This window comes from Passer montanus, unplaced genomic scaffold (assembly GCF_014805655.1).
Source record: "Passer montanus isolate IOZ18808 unplaced genomic scaffold, ASM1480565v1 scaffold8, whole genome shotgun sequence".
NCBI classification, from domain to species: domain Eukaryota; kingdom Metazoa; phylum Chordata; class Aves; order Passeriformes; family Passeridae; genus Passer; species Passer montanus.
Window position 1 is genome coordinate 7,831,152 of NW_024373256.1, and position 20,411 is coordinate 7,851,562.

General features: G+C 38.5%; 1 protein-coding gene across 7 annotated transcripts in view; it reads right to left on the reverse strand.

Annotated features, from left to right (window-relative positions):
* The window catches only part of LOC120512871 (VPS35 endosomal protein-sorting factor-like), a 64,450-nt gene that overhangs the window by 4,946 nt on the left and 39,093 nt on the right, over positions 1–20,411 (reverse strand). For all 7 annotated transcript variants that reach the window (XM_039731637.1, XM_039731635.1, XM_039731639.1 and 4 more), the window contains 8 exons: positions 19,926–20,011; positions 18,847–18,927; positions 16,476–16,539; positions 14,401–14,499; positions 13,539–13,616; positions 12,304–12,418; positions 2,431–2,570; positions 663–828 (listed from right to left, as the gene is read on the reverse strand). In XM_039731637.1, coding sequence (XP_039587571.1) covers positions 663–828; positions 2,431–2,570; positions 12,304–12,418; positions 13,539–13,616; positions 14,401–14,499; positions 16,476–16,539; positions 18,847–18,927; positions 19,926–20,011 — 829 coding nt within the window. The remainder of the gene's footprint in view (positions 1–662; positions 829–2,430; positions 2,571–12,303; positions 12,419–13,538; positions 13,617–14,400; positions 14,500–16,475; positions 16,540–18,846; positions 18,928–19,925; positions 20,012–20,411) is intronic.

A 20,411-nucleotide genomic window follows, 5' to 3' on the forward strand; every position in this document is an offset into this window, starting at 1 on the left:
GACTCATTAATCTTCAGGGTGCTTGAAAGGATTTTTATTTATTACTCTACCTTAATTTAGTAATCTATAATCAGAAGGCAAATATTCAAATTTTAGAGCATATATCAAAATATTCCAAAAATTATTACAAAAAAGATGACAGCTATTTTTCAAAAGGTAATATCTTTAGAATTTTCTAGCTATTCTGAATATTTTTGCAAGTTACTGCAATTTCCAGAACTCAAAGCCTGCCTTCAAAGCAGCAAATACATCATTTAAATAATGAAGACCAGGCTTTACATTCTGGAAACTGGAGTTGTTAATAAATGTGGATGAAACACCAACGATAAGTATAAATCAAGTTGATGCTTTAGACTTAAATAAAACCCTTCATATGCATAATCTTTACTTGAAAGTTCACATTTATAAGCATTTGCACCAACACCACCAGAAGCAAACTAAGGAACCCACTCTGCACAGATTCACTTGAAAGAACAGACTGCACCTGTTCAGAAGCCAACTCCTGGATTAATCTAAGTTACAATACCTGGAACTGGATAGAAAAATAATCCATCCTGTGAGCCTGATTACCACTGGTCTTCATTAACTGGCTGTGGTGATAAGACATGTCCTACCAATGTCCTGGTGGAATGCCAGGAGCCAGAGCTCCCCTTAGGTATTACCTTTATCTACATGGTAGATAAATGCTTCTTGAGTCATTGCAGACAGCAGATGCAAAACATTAGTATAAATCCTGACTTTGTCATCACTGTTATCCTCCCAGGTGTAATCCTGGATCACATTCAGTAATCCTCGCACAAGGAACAACACTCCTTGCTCTGGGTGGTCCTACAGAGAAGAAAAAAGATAGACCAAAACCAACACCACATCTCTGGAACAAAAATAGGATTATTTGCAGCCATTCAGTGGTGTAGAGTCACAGTTTGAGCTCCATAAAAGCAGAACTACAATATAATTAAAGCTGACAGCTACTTTTCTTAAGTGTGCTTCCTACAAATCCTTTGAATTTTTTTTCCAGTTTCCATCTAAAATGCCTATTTGACCCATAAGCAGAACATGATACAGGCAACCTCCACAGACAAACTTTGAAATGCTTTGTTTTGTAGTCATGGGGGAGCAGTACAAAATTAATTGTCAGCTTCTTAACAGCTAAGCCTCTAAAATTAAACACTGGGTAGATTTCGTTATTAAAATCGTATCAGTAAGCTGTAGTGTATTACTCATAATTATGAGTTTCAGAAGAACTCCTACACTGGGAAGTCAGTTACAGACAATCAACAATCTTTTCACATGAAATGAAAAGAAAGACTCTGCTTTACAAAAGCTGGGAGGTTTTACCAGCAGCTTTAATACTGCACCAGGCTAATTCCAGCTGGCACTTGGAGGAGTGGCACCAAGACACACAGGACAAATCACAGTCCACTGGGGACACTTCCCTTTGATCTTCTGTAAATAGGGAACGGAGTTAGGGAAGCTAAATTCTGAATGCTGGCATCTTGTTGCAAGTTATTTTTCATTAGTGAATCTGAGAGGTTGTATCAGTCCTTCTTCAGTCACCTGCCAATGATCCCAGTCACTCCCTCACAGCCTGACCCCTGCAGTCAGTGACAGCAGTGACATCCCAGGGGCAGCTCCCCCTTCCCTTCCACCTTTCTGAACAGGGGACACCCCTGCCACTGCAGCAGGGGGAATGCACAGCTCTGACAGCAAGGATTTGAACAGCACCACACTGAGTGCTGCTTCACAAACAGGCAAAGGAAAAAGGAAGGAGAAAACCATAAGGGAGGTTTCAGTGAGGAGGAAAAACCCACTGTCTCCAAGAACAAATGAATATACAGGTAATTTACAATTTCCCCTCATCTTTTAGATATAACTGAAAATATTGGAGAGAAAATTACATCTCTCTCAATTTGACAGTTAGTTAAAAACTGGAAGGGTGTAGAATGGTAGTACTTTGTGAAATATTCATCAGAAGAGGAAGGTTATGCCAAAACACATCTTCTAATTATTGTTTTCACTCCAATGATTAGGCAACCTATACCAAAGTAATTGAAACTAATAGCAACTAGAGCTCTATATTTTTCCCCTCCTCATGTGTATGAGATTTTTGAATACTTAGCTAATAAACTAGTAAATGATGTTTACACAATTAAATGATGGTGAGATTTCACTCTACCCCAAATCCACTTCTAGTAAGAGGTGTTGCTGACAGTGGCAGAGCTGTGCCTCCACTCCACACAGTTGTTCTGCCTCCCCATTTTGCATTGGGGTGAGTGATTTTGCAGTCAGTGAGCAGAACAGTTCATCTTTTCACAGAAAACTAATCCCTCCATTTACCACTCCAGAAGCCCAGTCTATTCTAAATTTTTAAACAGGAAAGTCAAAATAGTCTACACTAACCTGTGTGCAACTCATACACACTCAACTTACCGGAACAACTAATAATGTGGAAAAGAAATTACACAGGAATTCCAGGAGGAAGGCATCAGAAGGTCGCATCTTTCCATCTACACTGATCGTTTTTGGCACTTCAGGAACAAGGCTCACTGCAGCTTTGAAAAAAGCATCAGCTACAAAATAAAAATAGAGTTGCTGTTGTATCATTCCAGCTGTGATGGCAGCCATGCCTGTAACCCAATGGTTGCTTTGAATTTGTTTCAAAATTCAAAGAAATTACAGAAAATGAATGTGCTGAACTGCAAAGAAACCCAAGACTCAGCAGTGGTCTGATTCTTGAGAAATCTGTTCATTTGAATGATGCTGTTTCTCCAAAGGAAGTTCCCACATCACTCAAAACTTCAGAAAGTATAACTTTTCTCCTTTGCATAACATGGAGACACCATCATTTCATATGTATTGCATATATAATAAGCTATTAGCACAGGACTCAAAATTGACTTAGCAAATCAATGCTTATGCCTGGAGAATGGGGAATCCAGACTGGGAAGAAAAGGTTCATGCTATCTTGTTCACCAATTAATTCACAAAAGGCTTTTAAGTTCTAAGGAAGTACCAACAACTTCATATTTCTAATTATTCATAATCCCTAAAAGTAAAATATTAATATAGTACCAGAACCTGGGGTAATGCTGGTTACCTAGATAAAAGAATATTTTCCAAGAATCACAATACAGGAATTAGAGAAACCATCCACCATTACAGCCTTAGCAAAATAGCTATTAAGAGGTTTTTCATACCTCTTTATTATGTCTCTAATCCTACAAAAACATGAATTCCAAACACTAGAACATCTATTCCTATTTATGAATACTCACAAATTAAAAGCAACAATATTTTCCCTCTTACACTAGAAGCCCTCCTATATATGCTGAGTTCACAAAAAAAAATTCTGACAGGAACATTGTTTTGCACTATCTTGGCAACATTTCAGAATATCCAAGTATCCACATCCCACTCAAGCTGTGGAGCCACATACTTCAAAGCATCCTTCAGAATTAATATTGTATCTTTATTTTACAGGAACAGAGACCCAGGCCATGCAATCAGCTTTTATCAAAAGCAAAAGGAGAATTCTTGGTGAAAGCCAAGAGGTGCTACGTGGCTGGGATGGAGATACCACTGACAGGCAGGCATGGGCATTTCCAGGAGCACAGCTTGCTCTGGAAAAATTCATTTGAGACTCCAAGCAAATTTTCTAAATATAGTACCAACTGATATCTAATTTAAGCTTATGAGGAATACCAGAGAAACATGTGCTTTGGAAAAACTGCAGTTCTTCTCACTCTTGTTTTTTCAGCACACAAGTGCTCAAGGACTTTTTAGTGCTTAGAACACAGACCCCTTCCATCAAACATTGTCCTTCCTTTTATTCTGCACCTTTGTTTTGAGGTGAAGGAAGGTTTATTTCAAACAACTTATAAGTTTAGACAGCCAACCCAAAGGAAGGTAAGTAATCTTTCTCTGCTTTATTTGAGGAGGGAAGGCAGGAGCAGATGTTCATTCTAGCACAAGTAAATGAATTGCTGTCACTTCCACAGTTGTCTCAGCAGAAATAAAAGTGCACATCCCACATCACCATACAATACAAACATGTGACCAGACAAATGAAAAAATGTGTCCTAGAGAATAGTCTGCATACCAAAGTACCCATGTCTGTGCAGGGAATGCTCCTGCCTTCTGAAGTTATTTCATAACAGGTCGAGAATGACCTGTGCAGCAATCAGCATCCACAGTGGAAAAGAGCTGCAAAGTTCCTCACCCTGATTTACTGCCTGCTCTCCCAGCCATCACAATCCTTCACATTCTCCTCCAAACCTCTGCCATAGTGCAAACCCAAAACCTCTTATGTTCAATTTGAAAACCTGAATTGATTCAATTTAATGAGAGCTGCCTCCTCACGTGGCTGAGCAGCTCCAGAGCCAGGAGCTGCCTGGTTCCTCACAGTGCCCAGCTCCCCACAGGGACCTGCCCTGCCACCACCTCCCTGGGCTTCCACCTGTGCCCTCCCTGTCCCTGGCAGGCACAGCTGCTGCCCCACGGCCACAGGGTCACCCTGCAAACCCCCCCTGTCCCTGCCCCAGCGCAATGGGGACACTGAGGCTCCTGCCCACACTTCTGATCCCTGTTCCTTGCCTTTGCCCCCTGCTTCCCCCACTCAATGCAGCCAGGCAAGCCAAAAAAGAACACAGCACAGAACAGTTGTACTTCACTTGGGTACATCCAGAACTGGCAAAGGAGAGACAATATGTTCATTTTTCAGTGAGCCCAGCCAGTCTGTGCTAGCCATTTTATGCTGGAACACTAAAAGCACATTTATCCAAGATATATGTGCTTCATAAGAAGCAAAAATAAATGCATATCAATGCAAAGGTTTTTGTTACAGACTGCAGAAAATGACCTGTCCTCTAAACATTACCATCCTGGCAGAGAGGTGTCAGAGTATGCATTAGATGCTCTGACTTTGGAGAAAAGGCTCACTAAAAAGGTTGTCACAGACACACTGTTTTTTCAAGTATGAAATGAGCATCAGTGTTTAATTCTGAGTTACATTAATTATGAGGTTATGCAATGATGGTTTCTCTGTATCTTTAAAAGTCAATTTCTAAAACTGTTACTGCAGAGATGTTTTAAAACAAAACCATACATCACTTTTCCTTGTTTCCAAAAGATATAAGGAACTACTTAAAAAGCACTGAAAACCACGACAATCTTATGTTCTTGATTGAACAACCAAAAAGAAGATGAAAAAGACTTCTTCTGATGAAGGATGCTGTTTTCTTATCAGCCTAAAGTATAATACTGCTGCTTAAGTGAACCACTGCTCAAGTGGATAAGGGGAGAGCAGCCTGTGCATTACAACAAATCACCAGGATGGAGCCTTCCCTGACTGCTGTTAATATCTTGTGCAGTGCTCCCAGTCTAACATACTTCATGCTTCACTACATTCATCCTTTCACAGCAGCTCCTTCATTTTGGTTGACCATAATCCTATAAATCTTTCCCCCTAGCATACATGTTGACCTTCAGGCTACAAAAACTAACAGTCTTGGATATCCAAGTCAGCACTTCCAGAATTAGCCTCCTACAGAAGAAAAAACAAGTGAAGTTGGTATTGAATGTTCTGCTCTTGACAGTATTCACTATGACACATGTACATGTTTAATTATACCTACACACAACTCTGTACCTCCATATATTTCTATATATAAAAATTCAGCTTGTATTTTCTGTATCTCTGATAGCCAATTAAACTGTACAGATTCAAGATTTCAGGTAGGCAGAAATAAGGAGGAACAAAGTCAGATGGGAAAACAATTAAGCTCCTTAAGGCCACCTTCAAAGAGCAAAAGGGAGCGAGTTGAACATACCTACCCAAAGTATTTTTAGTCACAGCTACAATTACACCAGGCTAAGTCCACCCAAAGGACAAAACCAGGACCATGCACATCTGCATTCCACACCACTTCCCTGTCTTACAACACTGTCAAACCTAATTTAATACTCTGAAGATTTTGCTTCCACATCCAACAGATGTTGGAAATTTAATGAAGCTTGTACTTCAGTGCAAGAAATTACTGGGAAGCAAGCATGGGGGTTTTGTTACTCTATTTTTTCTGTTAAATAAATTAATCCATTACTGTTTTGACAACCAAGCATTGAAAACATTTGAATCTCCTTCTTCTCACATTGGTGAGGTCATTGTGAGAGTTTTGCCACATTGTTGAAAGGTGGTTTTCCCTTGAACTACTGCTAAATGTTCTCCATCTTAAAGATCTCTACACAGTGCATCCAATCTAGAAACAACCAAGAATTGTTTGAAGGGAAAAACTTGAAATTAGAAAATGAATGCACTGCTGCTTGGTGAGCTGGAATGTACTATGTTAATTCACACTGTGAATTAGCTGCAGATAAAAAGGTAATTATGTGGATGAAGCTTGGCAGAGCCAGTTTCAGGCATAGCTTGGTTAAAGATTGTCACAAGGCATTAGTACTTGGAGACAAAGGCATGCAGAGGCATAAGTGGAAGATTTGTACAGGGCCATCACACAGCATCAGCAAGGACACTGGACACAAGAAATTTTATTCTTAAGGTGTAATCAGTAAATGCAACAAACACCCCACCCCAATGCCTCCCCTCCCACTCAGAAAAAAAACCAACCACAAATTACAGCCTGCCCCTCTAAATTACACATAATCCCTAAAGACTGAGGTACCACATCAGCAGCAGTCTCTAAAGAAAGCCCCACCAGTAATACTGAAAATTTGGAAATAACAAATGCTGCAGTTAAATACTATCATTTCTACTGTTATTATGAAGAAAAAAAAATCAAATGAGCACACATACAAAAATATGATGCAAGGCTGGAAAGTCTGTATGTTTTTTGCAGAGAGACAATTCCTCAGAAGTCTTCCAAATCATTCCTCTCTCAAGTCTTCCAAAGAATCAGCAAGATTATGTTTAAAAGTTATTCTGTTTCTAAATACTTAGATTTTTTAAAAAATGTTTTAATATTTATCCTTATAGAAATGGCTCTTCAAACAACTAAGCTGAAAGAAGATAAGGAAAAAGGTCCTCATGAGGGTACATAACTTAATAAAGGATGGGGTGGATGGGGGAAGGAGAAGGAAGAAAAAGTTTCCACAGTGGAGCAAAATAACTACTGCATTCCTTCAGGTTTTGCAGAGACATGTCCTGAGGATGAGCTGGGAGGGGACAGTGTCTGCAGACTGCCCTGGAACGTGACTGCAGAGCATCACAGATGGATCTCAGGATTCTGAGCAATAAAGCAGCAGATGAACTCTAATATTAGTATGGCATGTGGGGAAAGAAACAGCCTTGCTATAACTATAGAAAGAGAAGTTCTAAAGAGGCTATTTACACTCATGAAGGATTTTGGAGTCATTATAGATGGTTTCCTGAAAACTACATCCTAAACAGCTGTTGAAAAGGCAAGGCAGTTATAAGAATCACTAGGAGAGTAATGGAAAACTGAGGTGCCATTGTATCATTTAGATTGCTGTTGGGCATTTATACCTGGAATAATCTAATCTAGTCCCAATCTTCCCAATTCTAAAAGCACAAAAAGAGAGAAGAGGTGCTAGGACCTGTTTACTTATTAGAAAAAGCAACACTGACAACGACTTCAGGAATTTACAGACTACATTATCTCACAGACAGAAAGAAGAAAATTCATCAGAAGTGGTTAAATTCTGCTCCAGCAGATCAGCTGCATGCTCTGAGCCATTCACCTAACATTTAACATAAATTAATCCCTAGACTTCCAAGTAGCAGATCACTGTGGAACTCACTATCACATGAAATTACAATGACCAACAAGTAAAAATTGATTAAAAATATTAAATTCCTAAGAACTTATCCATCTATTTTATTAAATACCACTGTCTGGTCCATACACAAGCTTTGTTGAAGGATGTATTAAATCACCTGCACCTGAAAGCCAAGAAGCATCATTCTACATTATTGTTTCCCTAGGAGATGCTACAAGACACTTTCAAAAACAGGTCATGGGCTAGACAGACTCGAAGAACTGACAAACTGATATAAAGTACTGGTCTGAAAAGCTTACAGAGACAGAGATGTCACCTCTCTCATCATACAGAAAAGTGATTGGCTGGGATAAAGAGAGGAACAAGAAAAAGCTCAGGGAATGGCAGAAGTCTCCAGCTGTGGAAGTCCCAGGTAACACAAGAGGTCACAGCTGTGTCCACAGGAAGCAACACTTAGCATTGCTAGTAAGGAAAACAGCATCACATCATGCTTTTCCCAAAGCTCTTTTACTGCCTTTCCTTACTTCAAGGAAAGCAGTATTTAAAAAGATAACAGAGTCACCATATACCATTCTCACCATAGAAACATGAGCCAAGAAGTCCTAGTATTTGTAATTATGAAAATCTCCTAATGTTCCTATTTTTCTAAATTCATACTCTCAAATTCTCTCCATTTATATTCTTCAGATCTATAAAGATTTCAGGAGATTAAGAAGAAATACTAGAAATTGTTATCTAATGGTACTTAGAAAATACTCTAAACCATTATTAGACTATGATTTAAAATTACTAATTAGATATTCCATACCATACTTTCTCCAGAGCGTGACTGAAGCATTTAGAGAATACTCATGGAAAAGTAACATTTTCTGCAGTAGAAATGAAATTATTTTCCAATCTACTAGGTGTAACTCTGTTTTAGCCACAACTGGAAAACAAAACAAATACCTAGAAGTGCATTAAGCACTCTATGCTTCAAAATTAAAATCTGCATTTGCTAAGCAAAAAGGTCTGCAGCAGTTTATCTGAGGGAGAAGCTCTCCATTTTTATAAAGTTTAATGTTTGACAATATCCCAGTGAAATCAGTCAGACAGAACAAGCTCAATTACCTTATTCACTCAGCATGTTATTTCTCAAGTGAGGCAAAGATTTCACAGCCTTTAAAACAAAAATGCTGTTTAACACACATTACCAGAAAGTTATGTCATCTCTACCACCTGCTGAATGCTGTGACCAAACATTAAAAACTCATGCTGTCTCTTTTTTTCACAGACAAAAGGAAATGTGTGCAATGAAAATCATACCTATATCTCAGAAGTCCAGAAGAGTGACACAATGGAGCCTGCATTTAATCAAAATTTAGTCCAAGCACCCCCATGACAGGAAGCATGACCAATGAGAATTCATTGTTCTCTGTTGGCAGCATGCAGTGCTCAGTGGCTCAGTTAAGAGAAATGAAAAGCTCATCTCTGTAAAATCTAGCATCTTCCTTTCAAAGGTGGGCTCTTAATGGGCTCTCCAGAGGTACAAACCATGCATTCAGGGCAAATTCATCTAAAACATTTTAAACATAATTACAGATTCATTTCATTTAAAGCAGGTCTTGGGATCTGGAGATGAAAGAGACAACAGTCATTTTTGATATATTCTGAACATTCCCAGACAGACATCCACCAGTGTATTACTGCTGGAGTTTCATGAGCCTACAAATCCACATTTCTGACCCAATTCATTGTCTTAAAGAAAATCTATTCCACAAAATATTACAATTTTCTAATACTGAAGTATTTGGATGAGTCCAAACACTTGATTTGATTGAACAGTGTGGGAAATCCAAGCAAGCAAGGCTGGGACAGAGGAAATGGGAGCAGTGAGACACAAGGACTGATGGCTACTACTGCTGCTCCTTGAAACTGGGAATGAGGCAAAACCCAAACTTTTCCAGCTATAAGCAGATTAGCTGTGGCTCTCCAGCTGCTGATAGTTTATCAAAGCAATCCTCAGGCTCATAAATCCATTTATTGTTATGACCTGCACATCCTTCTTTTTCTAGATAGATACACTGGCAATTCAGAGAAATCTTCCTACTGCCAACAGAAGCTGTGGAACTCAATTTGTTATGTGCTTAAGTGAAAAGTCAACTCACAAACAGCTGGACTCCGCAGAGAAACTTAAAATTGAGAAAAATCCAAGACTTTACCTTGCTACAAACAGCAGCTGGAATCTTCAAGGAGGAAATGCATGCACAAAACTCATGTATGCACCACTGCTGACTGAGCTATCAGATCAGGTACATTACCTTTCAGCTTTATTTCTCTTCACAATTTTAAACCAATTAAACTAATTCAAATCAGCATGAAATAAAGGTTACAGACAAGGCACAGTTTCCCTTCCTGGCCTAATGATATCATTAATGGCACACTCTTAAATCTTCACTTCATGCTGCATTGGTTTTAGTAGATCAGTGTCTAATTGGCACCAGTTAACTGACTGAAGTGAAATTTGCTGTTATGAATTAATCAGTACTTCTTTCTCGTTCAGCTGAGATACAGATTAAACTGAGTGAAAAGTAACTTTCAAGGACACATTATGTGACTTTAGTGCATCAACATATGGAAAGACAGTTCACAAAAAATGTCCCAAGACAGTGTCTGTTTAACACATGCTAAATTACTCATGCAAGTGACATGTCTCTGAGTACAAATTATACCCAAAATAGCCTTGCTAGGGGAGCAAAAAAGTGATTAACTATATAACCTTGGTAAATGAAGTGAGTTACTGAACATCAGCTTTCCTCTTGCTTCATTTTAACAAAAGCAGAGATGGATCAAATGCTCCTCTCTCTAGCTTGTGGACCTAAAGTTCAGGAGACTGTGGTTAATGAACATGCATTTTAGAGACTGAGTTCATAATGCTTTGCATTTATCTGCTACCTTAAAAGATTTCAGGATGGGGATCCTGCAAATTGTTTAGTGAGTGCACTGTATTCATATGTCAAACAACAGCTGTGCACACTTGTAAACCCTCACACTGAATAATCTGGACAGTTGCTGGGGCCCAGGAGTCTCACTCAGAGAAGAACTGGATCACAAAAACAGTTTAAAAGCAGTTTGTAAGTTGAAAGGTATTAAATCACAGAGTGGGTCCCAACATGGTCAGGGAATAATTCTCAAAGACCAAATATTACAGAAAAACTGCTTTGGATTTGTTTCCAGTTAGAGAAACTCTGCAACACAGCAACAAAAATGAAAACTGACATACAGGATAAGGTAAGCTGGTCAATTAGATAAAACACCACAGAGAGAAAAGGTGAGCCCATTTTATGTGAACTCTGAAAGCAACTGCTAATGCTAATGGCACAACAACAGACTTTGCAGATCTTTTATTTGCACAACAAACTTGGACACGACAGTCAGCTTTACTCTAAATCCCTCTGCTTTGCTGTATGGGCAACATCAGATTCAAAACAAAGAAATGAAACAGTCACCATGCACTAAAAGTCTTAATCAGCATCCTAAGTCAGCTTGTTTGTGCAGCTGGAACTTGCTGGTAAATGCAGAGCTTGGAAAACAAGCTCTCGTGAAGAAGCACAGAGCTAACACAAAGAATTAATAGCCACAACAAAAGATGTTGCAAAGTAATCCAATTTATTACTCTCACAGCCCCACTGGAAACATGTAAAGGACAAGCACTTACTATTGGAGAGCAGACATTTAATGTCAGGATTAAAATTGCAAAACAAAGTAGAATGACATCACTTCAAAAAGGAAAAGAAAAATACTGCAAGCAGTTAAAAGTATATGAAGACTCTTGGAATAGATAACTGACTTCCATTTGTAACATGAACAAGATCATATTAAATGGTGATACAGATTTAATGCTCATTCTGATGCCAGAATAGCTCCCATTTTTTTCCCCAAATCACTTTTTGTCAGAATCTACTATTACTTAACACTGAACTAACAGGATGGCTGAAAATGTGCTCAGGCACATTTCAATCAATAATCTAGATCCAAAAAAAGAAAATATATTTTTCAGTCTTCATGTGATCTGATATTACACCATTGTTTCACTCTGATATAGTGGCACATTTTCCTGGCTAAGCATTTGTCATGCAGGTGCTTTGATAGCAAGTTTCTACTGTCACTGATTTAACCTGGAATTCTTTTCCAGCTCATTGGTGAATTTTGTCAGTCTGTGAACTACTACACAGATGTTTTTATTTCTTTTTTCAGTTATAAAGCACATTATTTCTGATTAGAGTGCTTGCATAATTATGCAGGAGAAAAGCTTTCCATAATTCCTAAGCAATTTAGGACAACCCACCTCATGGCCAGGACTATGTCAGCTGCAGTCAGCTGTCCTGGCTGTGGAGATCCCATTGAAGAGCTGCTTTCATGTGACAAGGTTTGGCTTTAACAGTGTTTGAAACAGAGCTGTATTTTCATTACATCATAAATATACATATGACTTAGGATATCAACCAAGTTATTATTCAGTTAGAAATGTTTCTGAAATAAGAGAACCTTTAAGTAGCCAAATTCATGCCTTACCTTGTGAAAGGCACTGATTTGCCAGAGCAACCTGTCCAGAGTGCAGATACAGATTCAGACGTGTGAAGATACTACTCAGAGATGGAATGGTAATGAAGCAGAAGGCAACACAAGCCTAAAGTAAATTTTAAAAAATTGAATAAAATTCCTATCTCAGAGTTATAACAATTTACTGATTTAATACACAATTAGGAATCAAAACCTAAATCAGTTTTGGAAAACATTTTCAACACAAAGTAAATATTATGTGAAGCCCAAAATCAGCAACTTTAAATTTCTAATGAGTATTTTAATAACTATATTTTTTTTAATTGTTGCTATTACTAGATAAGCCCAAAACTGACTCTCTATGACTGTAGCTCAAGGAGTTCCTCTCTTCTCAGGTAACCACCTTGCAGCTCAAGACCAAAAGCTACCTAGAAGAGGAGATGAGGGTCCTCAGGGGAAGCCATGTGCTCAGTGGCCAGAGCAGGTGGCCTGAGTGCACAGGGAGGAAGCAGATGTAGCCCAGGGGCTGCAGCTGCAGAGCAGTGGGCACAGCCCAAAGCCCTGGCCAGGGCAAGGAGCCCCCAGGCAGAGAGAAGCCCCAGGGCAGCCCAGGACAGCACACAGCTGCCAGGAACTGCAGCACACTCAAACAGCTGCCCACGTGCAGTGGACACATCTTGGTAGCCACATTTCAGGTTGGAAGAAGGGAACACAAGCAGCCTGGGTATCCTGTGATGGCCTGTGCACAGCTCAAGGCACATTTGACCATCTCCATCTCAGAGGAACTAAAGCTGAAAGGAGCACCTTATTTGAAATTCAAATCCTGATTTCAGCATATCAGCACTGATATTATGAGACAGAAGTTTGAGTACATTTTATACCCCATCTCCCATTCTCTCTGTGACAGAGTTACATAGAAATTTGGTATTTTATTTAAAATACAATTTGAAAAGCTGAGCTTTCCAGAATTCACACAAACACCTCTCTGGTGAACCTTCCTTTAGAGAGGGAGTCAGTCTTGCTGCTCTTTTTCAACACAAAGCTGCTATTAGGTGGTTTGGGTCTTTTTTTTCCTTAAACAGCAACATTTGGCTTCAGAGAGGAAAGACTCTTAACAAGAGAAAATGGAACGACAAACAGTGTCAAAAAATACTAACATACTAGTTTTGCAAAAATGATAAACTTAGGTGGCCGCAGACAGTACTACCTGCAAAGAAAGCAGGCTCAGAGTTTATTATCAGACCTACCCTGACAAATGCAGCAGTTTTTCTGGAATGATTTCCTTTCATCACCCTTCTGGTTTCCATTGCTAGTTGGTTCACAGACTGCACACACAAAACAAAAGCAAACCATTAAGAAAAATGCACAGCCTCAGTGGCAAATGACATCCTGCATGTTCTACTGCATGCATTCAGAGAACAGCCAGTGTCCAAAGGAACCCTGACACAGTGTGTCCCTACTGTACTATCTTCTTTTTATTGGGAGAATTTTGGTGACTTCCTTAAAGCAAATATAACTCAATTTGTGAAAGCAGACTTGTTTTATTCAAGTCTTTAGCTTATCACTTCCTTCCCAGCTATAGTGCTATCACCTCCTTGCTAGCATAGCAATCATGATTTCTAGCTAACACAGATTAAAAAACCATAAACCAAAATAACAAAAGGATTTAAGGGAAGATACAATGCTGCAAAGGAATCAGATGCAGCTAATGCACACCTGTGGCTCAATACAGAGAAGAGATTAACCTTCCCAAGCACAGCAGGACTCTGCCTGGATCTGCAGCCAGACACAGCCTAATCTTTCCTAGACAGAGGATTACAGAAGAGGCAACCCAAATTCTGAATGCACAAGAGTGCCATTTATTTTATTATACATGAAATCTCTTGGAAGGGTGCCCATTTTCTTTGTTTCAATGGTACCATGCATGCCTGTCAAGCAAGAACTTCAGAAAGCTTACAAGGATAAAACCAGAGATGAGATCAAAGCTCGCTTCATAAAACACCTGATTAAAATACTTCAGACTTATTTTGCAATAGATCTGAGCAGGGAAGGGGAGAAATGCAAATATATCCCCATTTATTAAGGAAAGGTAGATAAACTGTGGCTTACATGAATCAGCTGGACTAGAACAGGCTCCAGATTGCAAAACATTGACCTGGCTTCAACATAGAAACTCAGCTGTTGTTCAAAGTCACGGCCAAATGAAACCTGTAAGAGAAAAAAGGCCCCAGACTTTACCACTGTAGGCCTTAAATATATGTAAAACTGCATGCAGATAAACCAGAGCTATTCAAAAGTCAAAATCCCCATATAGTGCTAAGGAGAAAACCCAGCAGTAACAAGTAACAGCAGTCAGAGAATCTCTGTTCTTTTAACTGTCTGCAATACTTGAGCTTTAGGGAAACATGAAAGTTTTACTGTTTTAGTTTTTGGGTTTTTTATCTGTACTCCACATGAGGGTCTACTTTACAGATCAAGTATTTTTCAAGAAAAAAAAATTTAAGCCCTGTTTGTGAAGTGTTTTCAAACCTAGCAGAATTCTTGATTCTTCATCAGAGAGACAAAGGCTTAGTTTTGATCATACTTAAAAAGCAAAACAAAAAAACCCAGAATCATAGAAATAGATCTGTGAATCTATATTCAGATTCCTCTAATTTCTAGTTGATAAAGGCCTCCAACAGAAAACAGCATTTTTCCTAATTAGGTAAACCAATAAGAAAAGCAGGTTTTCCTCGAGTTTGGTTAATTAATACATGCTTATATAGTATGGCAAAAGCCTGTAACCTTGCATTGTGGCAGGAAAGAAGTCAAAAAACAACCTTAGTGTGAGAACAACCCTCTTCCAACCCTGTAGATTTAACAAAACCCAAGTGCTGTCAGCTGGAGTGTCTCAGCTGTCAATTAAAAGCAGAGCATGAGGAACATTCTCCAGGCAGTCTGTATTTATGCATTCTATTGCAATTTTTTTTCCTAATAGAAGTCAAGGTTGCATTATTTATTATTTCTCAAGTCACATGCAAAAGAATTTTTTACAAAATTAGAATAAAATTTACATTTAATCCATACAGTGAAAGATCAAAGCAACTGCACCAGAAAACAAAGGATTCCTTCTCACAATACAGCCAACTGTCTTTGCTTTTCCTCTATTTGTACAACTACTGATTCTTGAGTCCTAGTCTCAAGAAAATGTACCCAAAAATATAAATTTTTACACCAAAAAGACTGACTGTAAGGATGACTGTAACAATTTCTTTTCCCTCCTTAATGTGTGCTGGTTTAAATTCATAAATAGTCATTTTGCTGCTTTGGGATTTTCTCCCCCCAAACCAGGACTATCAAGACACATCAAATTTTGTTAATGCAAGAAATCCTCCTAAAGGAAATTATACTGCATGTAAAGCTTAATAAAGCAAGACTATATTAGAACATTAATTAGCAAATTATTATAGTCGAAGAAAAAGCAACCATCTAGAGTAAATCCATAGAACTACAACAAAGAAGAAAGAGGACAAGTAGACACAGAGCCTGACAGCTCTATGTGAAAGGAAAACCAGGCATTGAGAGTACATGCTTAGAGAATATAAAAAGCTTGAGAAAGTCTCCCTAAAACAGCCTAACATCTCAAAACCAACAGAGACCAACAAAAGATTTATTGGAATAAGAGTGAGGGATGGGCTAAAGACTGATTTCAAGACAGAACACCTGGGGTTCTCCTGGGACTACTAACTTAATTATACAAATTAATTTATTTATAAATTAAGATAAACAGAGACAGAATAACAAAAAGTTACACTTATTTTGTATTTTTGAAAGCTGGTATTGGTTCCATTTAGAGCCAAGTAGTAGAACTTCCTTCACCTAAACCAGTGACCTCTCTGATGCTTCAGTTGCTGTTTAACTTTTAAATATGTGCTCTGTTTTACAGATTTATAAAACTAGCAGAGAATATGATGAAATAAACAACATGTGTACTTTAAACTTTCATCTTGCACCACCAGCTTCAGCACTGTGAGACATTTCTTTGACCACAGACACAGTTATCTCACTGAACTGCAGTGCCTGTGCTTCCTGAAGCAAGTCAGACTGGGCTCTGGCCCAGCCACACAGGCACCTGCTCCCCACGGGCACTCACAAAAATCCAGGCTCCAGGGTGCCCCCAACACTTGCACACAATGGTCACTCACCATTTTTATGAATCCATTTATCAGAGCTGCTAACATTCTTTTCTCATCCTCAAGTGTTAGTGCACTAGAAAAAAAAATTATTTGGTAAATTTTAGAATATTGTTTATCCTATTTATCTATAAAGGTTCAAAGTATACATAATATTTTATAAATTTATTTGTATAAAGCTAATTTTAATGTGAATATCACAAAGTCAGCCATGAACCAATCCAAATTACAGATTTCTTAAAAAGTGAAAATTTCTGAGTGTCTTTAGACTCCCAAAAAAACTCAGGCTTTGGCATGAGGAGAAGGAAGCTACACTAATATTTTTTATTGTAGCAAACAAATGGCTTCAGTCTTTTGTTACAACATGAGAACTTGAGTAAGAATTAAATCTAAAAACCTAAAGAAATTACTAAGCCTATTCCTACAAGAAAGTTATCCTATTTAAGGAATAAAGCTTTTGAAATACCTTTTAAATGTTATACACTGTAGAATACAATAAACATACTAGTTTATTGTTTCATTTGGGGTTTGTTTTGTTTAAGGTTTTCTGTTTTAACTAACCTTGCCTCAGAATTGAAAAAATAATTAACTTCATCTTGCTACAGTGCTGGTTTTCTTTATGTTTTAGTAAGAACTGAACTAAACTGATATGTAAAAAAGGAGTTCCTTTTCAAAACTATCACAGACACCTATTCTACACCAAGAGTCCAAAATCTGATTTGTAACAAATTTACATCACATGAAAATCCAGTCAGTCAAACCTGTTTCACTGAAAATGGATGAACAAAAAGCTAAATTACAATTAACTAATAGAATTGAATCCCTTTACTAGTATATGCTTGGCTCCAGCTTTGACCTTTAGTGTATCAGTTACCAATTTCCAACTCAGACACCAGATGGGAAGAGAACAATAGTTTTACTATACAAATTCAGTAAGGGAGGAAAGGAAACCTCAGCATGATTAGCTCATTAGTGCATTGCCAATCAAAAGAGTCAACTGATGGGCTCTGAAAGGCTCAGAAGGCTTGTAATGAGATCTCCAGGTCAGTAATAGGTTTCCAGTTCAATTGAGCATCAGCCCCCTAGCAGTCCAAAGGCTGTTATCCTCCAGCAGCTGTTCAGGGGTCAGAGAACCCCCACAATGGGCTGGAGTTCCCTCAGACAGGGTGCAAAAACAGATGCAGGAGTTACTTAAAGATAACTGGAATTTAGGATGATTTACCAAGAGATGTACAACCATCTCAGCTCAAGGAACTGCTGGTTTAAGGGATTTTAAATGTCCCAGTAAATGATCAAATTGTTTTGGCAAAACGTCAGAGGAAGCACCAGTATGGATTGCTATAAACTGCTTTATTTTTTTTAATAAGCTGCTTTAGGTAAAATATATTGCTCTATTTGAAGGCTGAAGTGGCTTTTAGTGCAACATACAGCCAAATAAAGTTCTCTAACCCAAAATAAAGCACTCTAGCTGGTATAAATTTGAATTACATGCTAAATCTGACCTCTTTATTGACAATAAATCTTGCATTCATGGCCTATCAAGGATGAGAAAGTTTTAAGTTCCTTTGCAGCATCTGTCATACTAAGAGGCTCTGGGCTCAGAGTGGCAAAAGAGACTGTGCCCTTACAATTCAACCCAAACCAGAATGAAAAAAGGAGGTTTGTCCTCTTGAGAGCTAGAATTTGCAGCACTGTGATGCTGGCTCTGTTTTCAATCAGACACAGTTTTTGGTGTGATTTTTGCAAATTACCTACAAACCACACTGCTTTCTACACTGCACAACAGTGAGGGTGCAACAGGGCACAGGGGATCCCAAACAACCTCAGCTCTCAAAGCCAAGGGCAAAATACAAGAGGAGGAATTAGGGGAAAGACAGAGATGGTTCAACAGCTTCTCAGTTCTACCTTCCCCTACTGAAGCTCCTAGAGATCTTCCAGGTTTCTTTTTAAAGTCTTCACACCCTTTCTAATGCCTGAAAACACTGACCCATAAAAAGGTATAATTGAGTATGGCAATCTGTGCTTTAGTAGCTACACATTCACTTGAAACTCAGAAATAGCTTATTATTCACTGTAACTCAAAGATTACATTGGTTTCACCCTCAAAGTGTTTTGAAGATTGGATTGTAAAGTGTCTCTGCTTCACTGGAAAACTACAAAACCACTGCTACTTCCTTTTTAAAATTCTGCTTCAGTATTCAAAATCCAGCAGTAATTAAAGAGCAAATGGGACGTGCTGCCACTTCACTGCACAGCTCTTCCCTCAGCACTAATTGGATTCATGTCTTAATCCACCTTGAAACAAACAGCCCCAGAAACACGAAACCACGTCAGGCAGCCCCACTCTGCACGAGTGAGAGCTCTCAGCAGAGGTTCCCCTTACTTCACAGAGTCGTGCATGGTCTTGCAGACGTGCAGGAGAGCATTGAGGATGACAGGATCCTTCGTCGGCTCCTGCTGATGCCTGCAAAGGGTGTCAGAAAAGTGATGAAACATCCTGCTCTGTCAAAATGGAAAACAAGTCACAGAATAACACCCATTTCATGCATCATTTCAATCACCAGCATCGTATGATGCTGTACAAGTTTTAAATTCACTTGTGAACCAATGAACATCAATGATCGCATGGTTAATATGGGTAGAATTCCAGTAAATGCCAGCCAAGAAATATTATCTTAAAATACACAGCTGCATTGCCAAGCCACAGACTCTGACTCCTTAAGGGACACAGCAAGGTGGACATGTGACACACTGAGGCAATCTAAGAACATCCAAATAAAACAATCCTGGATTTACCAAGATATATTTTAATTTCCCAGCTACTCAGGGACAGGCAGGAAGGATCAGTGTCAGGTTTAGGTACAGAGGCACATGTGCAGTGCAGCTCCACTAAGATGATTAAGGGGCCACAGCATCTCTCATGTCTTGGCAGTAAAGCCAAGAGAGCTGGCCTCGTGTGCCCTAGGGGAGAGAAGGCTTGGGAGGCTCAGCAGTGAATATAAATACCTGAAGGGAAGGTGGAAATGAGAAAAATGTTTCAAGAAACTTCTTAATTATTTGAAAAGAAAAGGACTGCTTGACTTTCAGAACAGTTGAATGTATTTTCATTTTCTAAGTTCATTTTCAGCTGTAGCAATACTCTATTCTGTGCTGTCACAGCAACTAGAATGTGAAATAAATTTCATAAACCAGCTAAGGCAACACAAAAAAAAAAAAGCTCAGAGAACAACTATTCTGTTAAGCAAGTAAGCATTAATATAATTACTTCAACTTTCTTTGTGAACAGTCAAACAGTTCATCAATACATTAATAAAACTGACACATTTACTTTTTTTCTTTCCCATAGCCTGGAACACCTTCTTAGATTAAATAGCCAATATACTGACTCCTCTTCCCTAGCCATCTTTCAGTAAGTTTCTCAGAGCCTCCAGAGTGCATTTCACTTCAACAGTCTCCACTTACTTAATAAAAGACTCCATAATGCACTTGCAAACCTCCACTCTCACACTTTCCTTCTGGAACATATCCAGAAATGGCAAGAATTTCTCCTGAAAGTACAAATACATAAACAAGTACAATTAGGTGTGTTACAAAGAACACACTTATTTTGAGTAAGTTTTATAAGCACAGCAATTTAGGTAAAACTATGTTCATCTGTTTTGAAAACAGTAATTCATCTCAAAGGATGAAAAAGTGGAGCTAATGGAAAAGGACTGATGGTTGAAAGATGTATCAATTTATTGATCACAGAGATCCAGAAGGGAACACAAAATACAGAACTGTTTGAATCAAACATTGCACTTTGTTTTTAAAAGCAATCATATGCTTCAAACAGCTTAGGGTCATCAGAAATTCAGATATCTATAGGGAAAAAAGGTAAGATATTATACACAATTAAAATAGTCTACACATCATCAACAATTTCACGTCTATCCAGAGCAAGGGTCT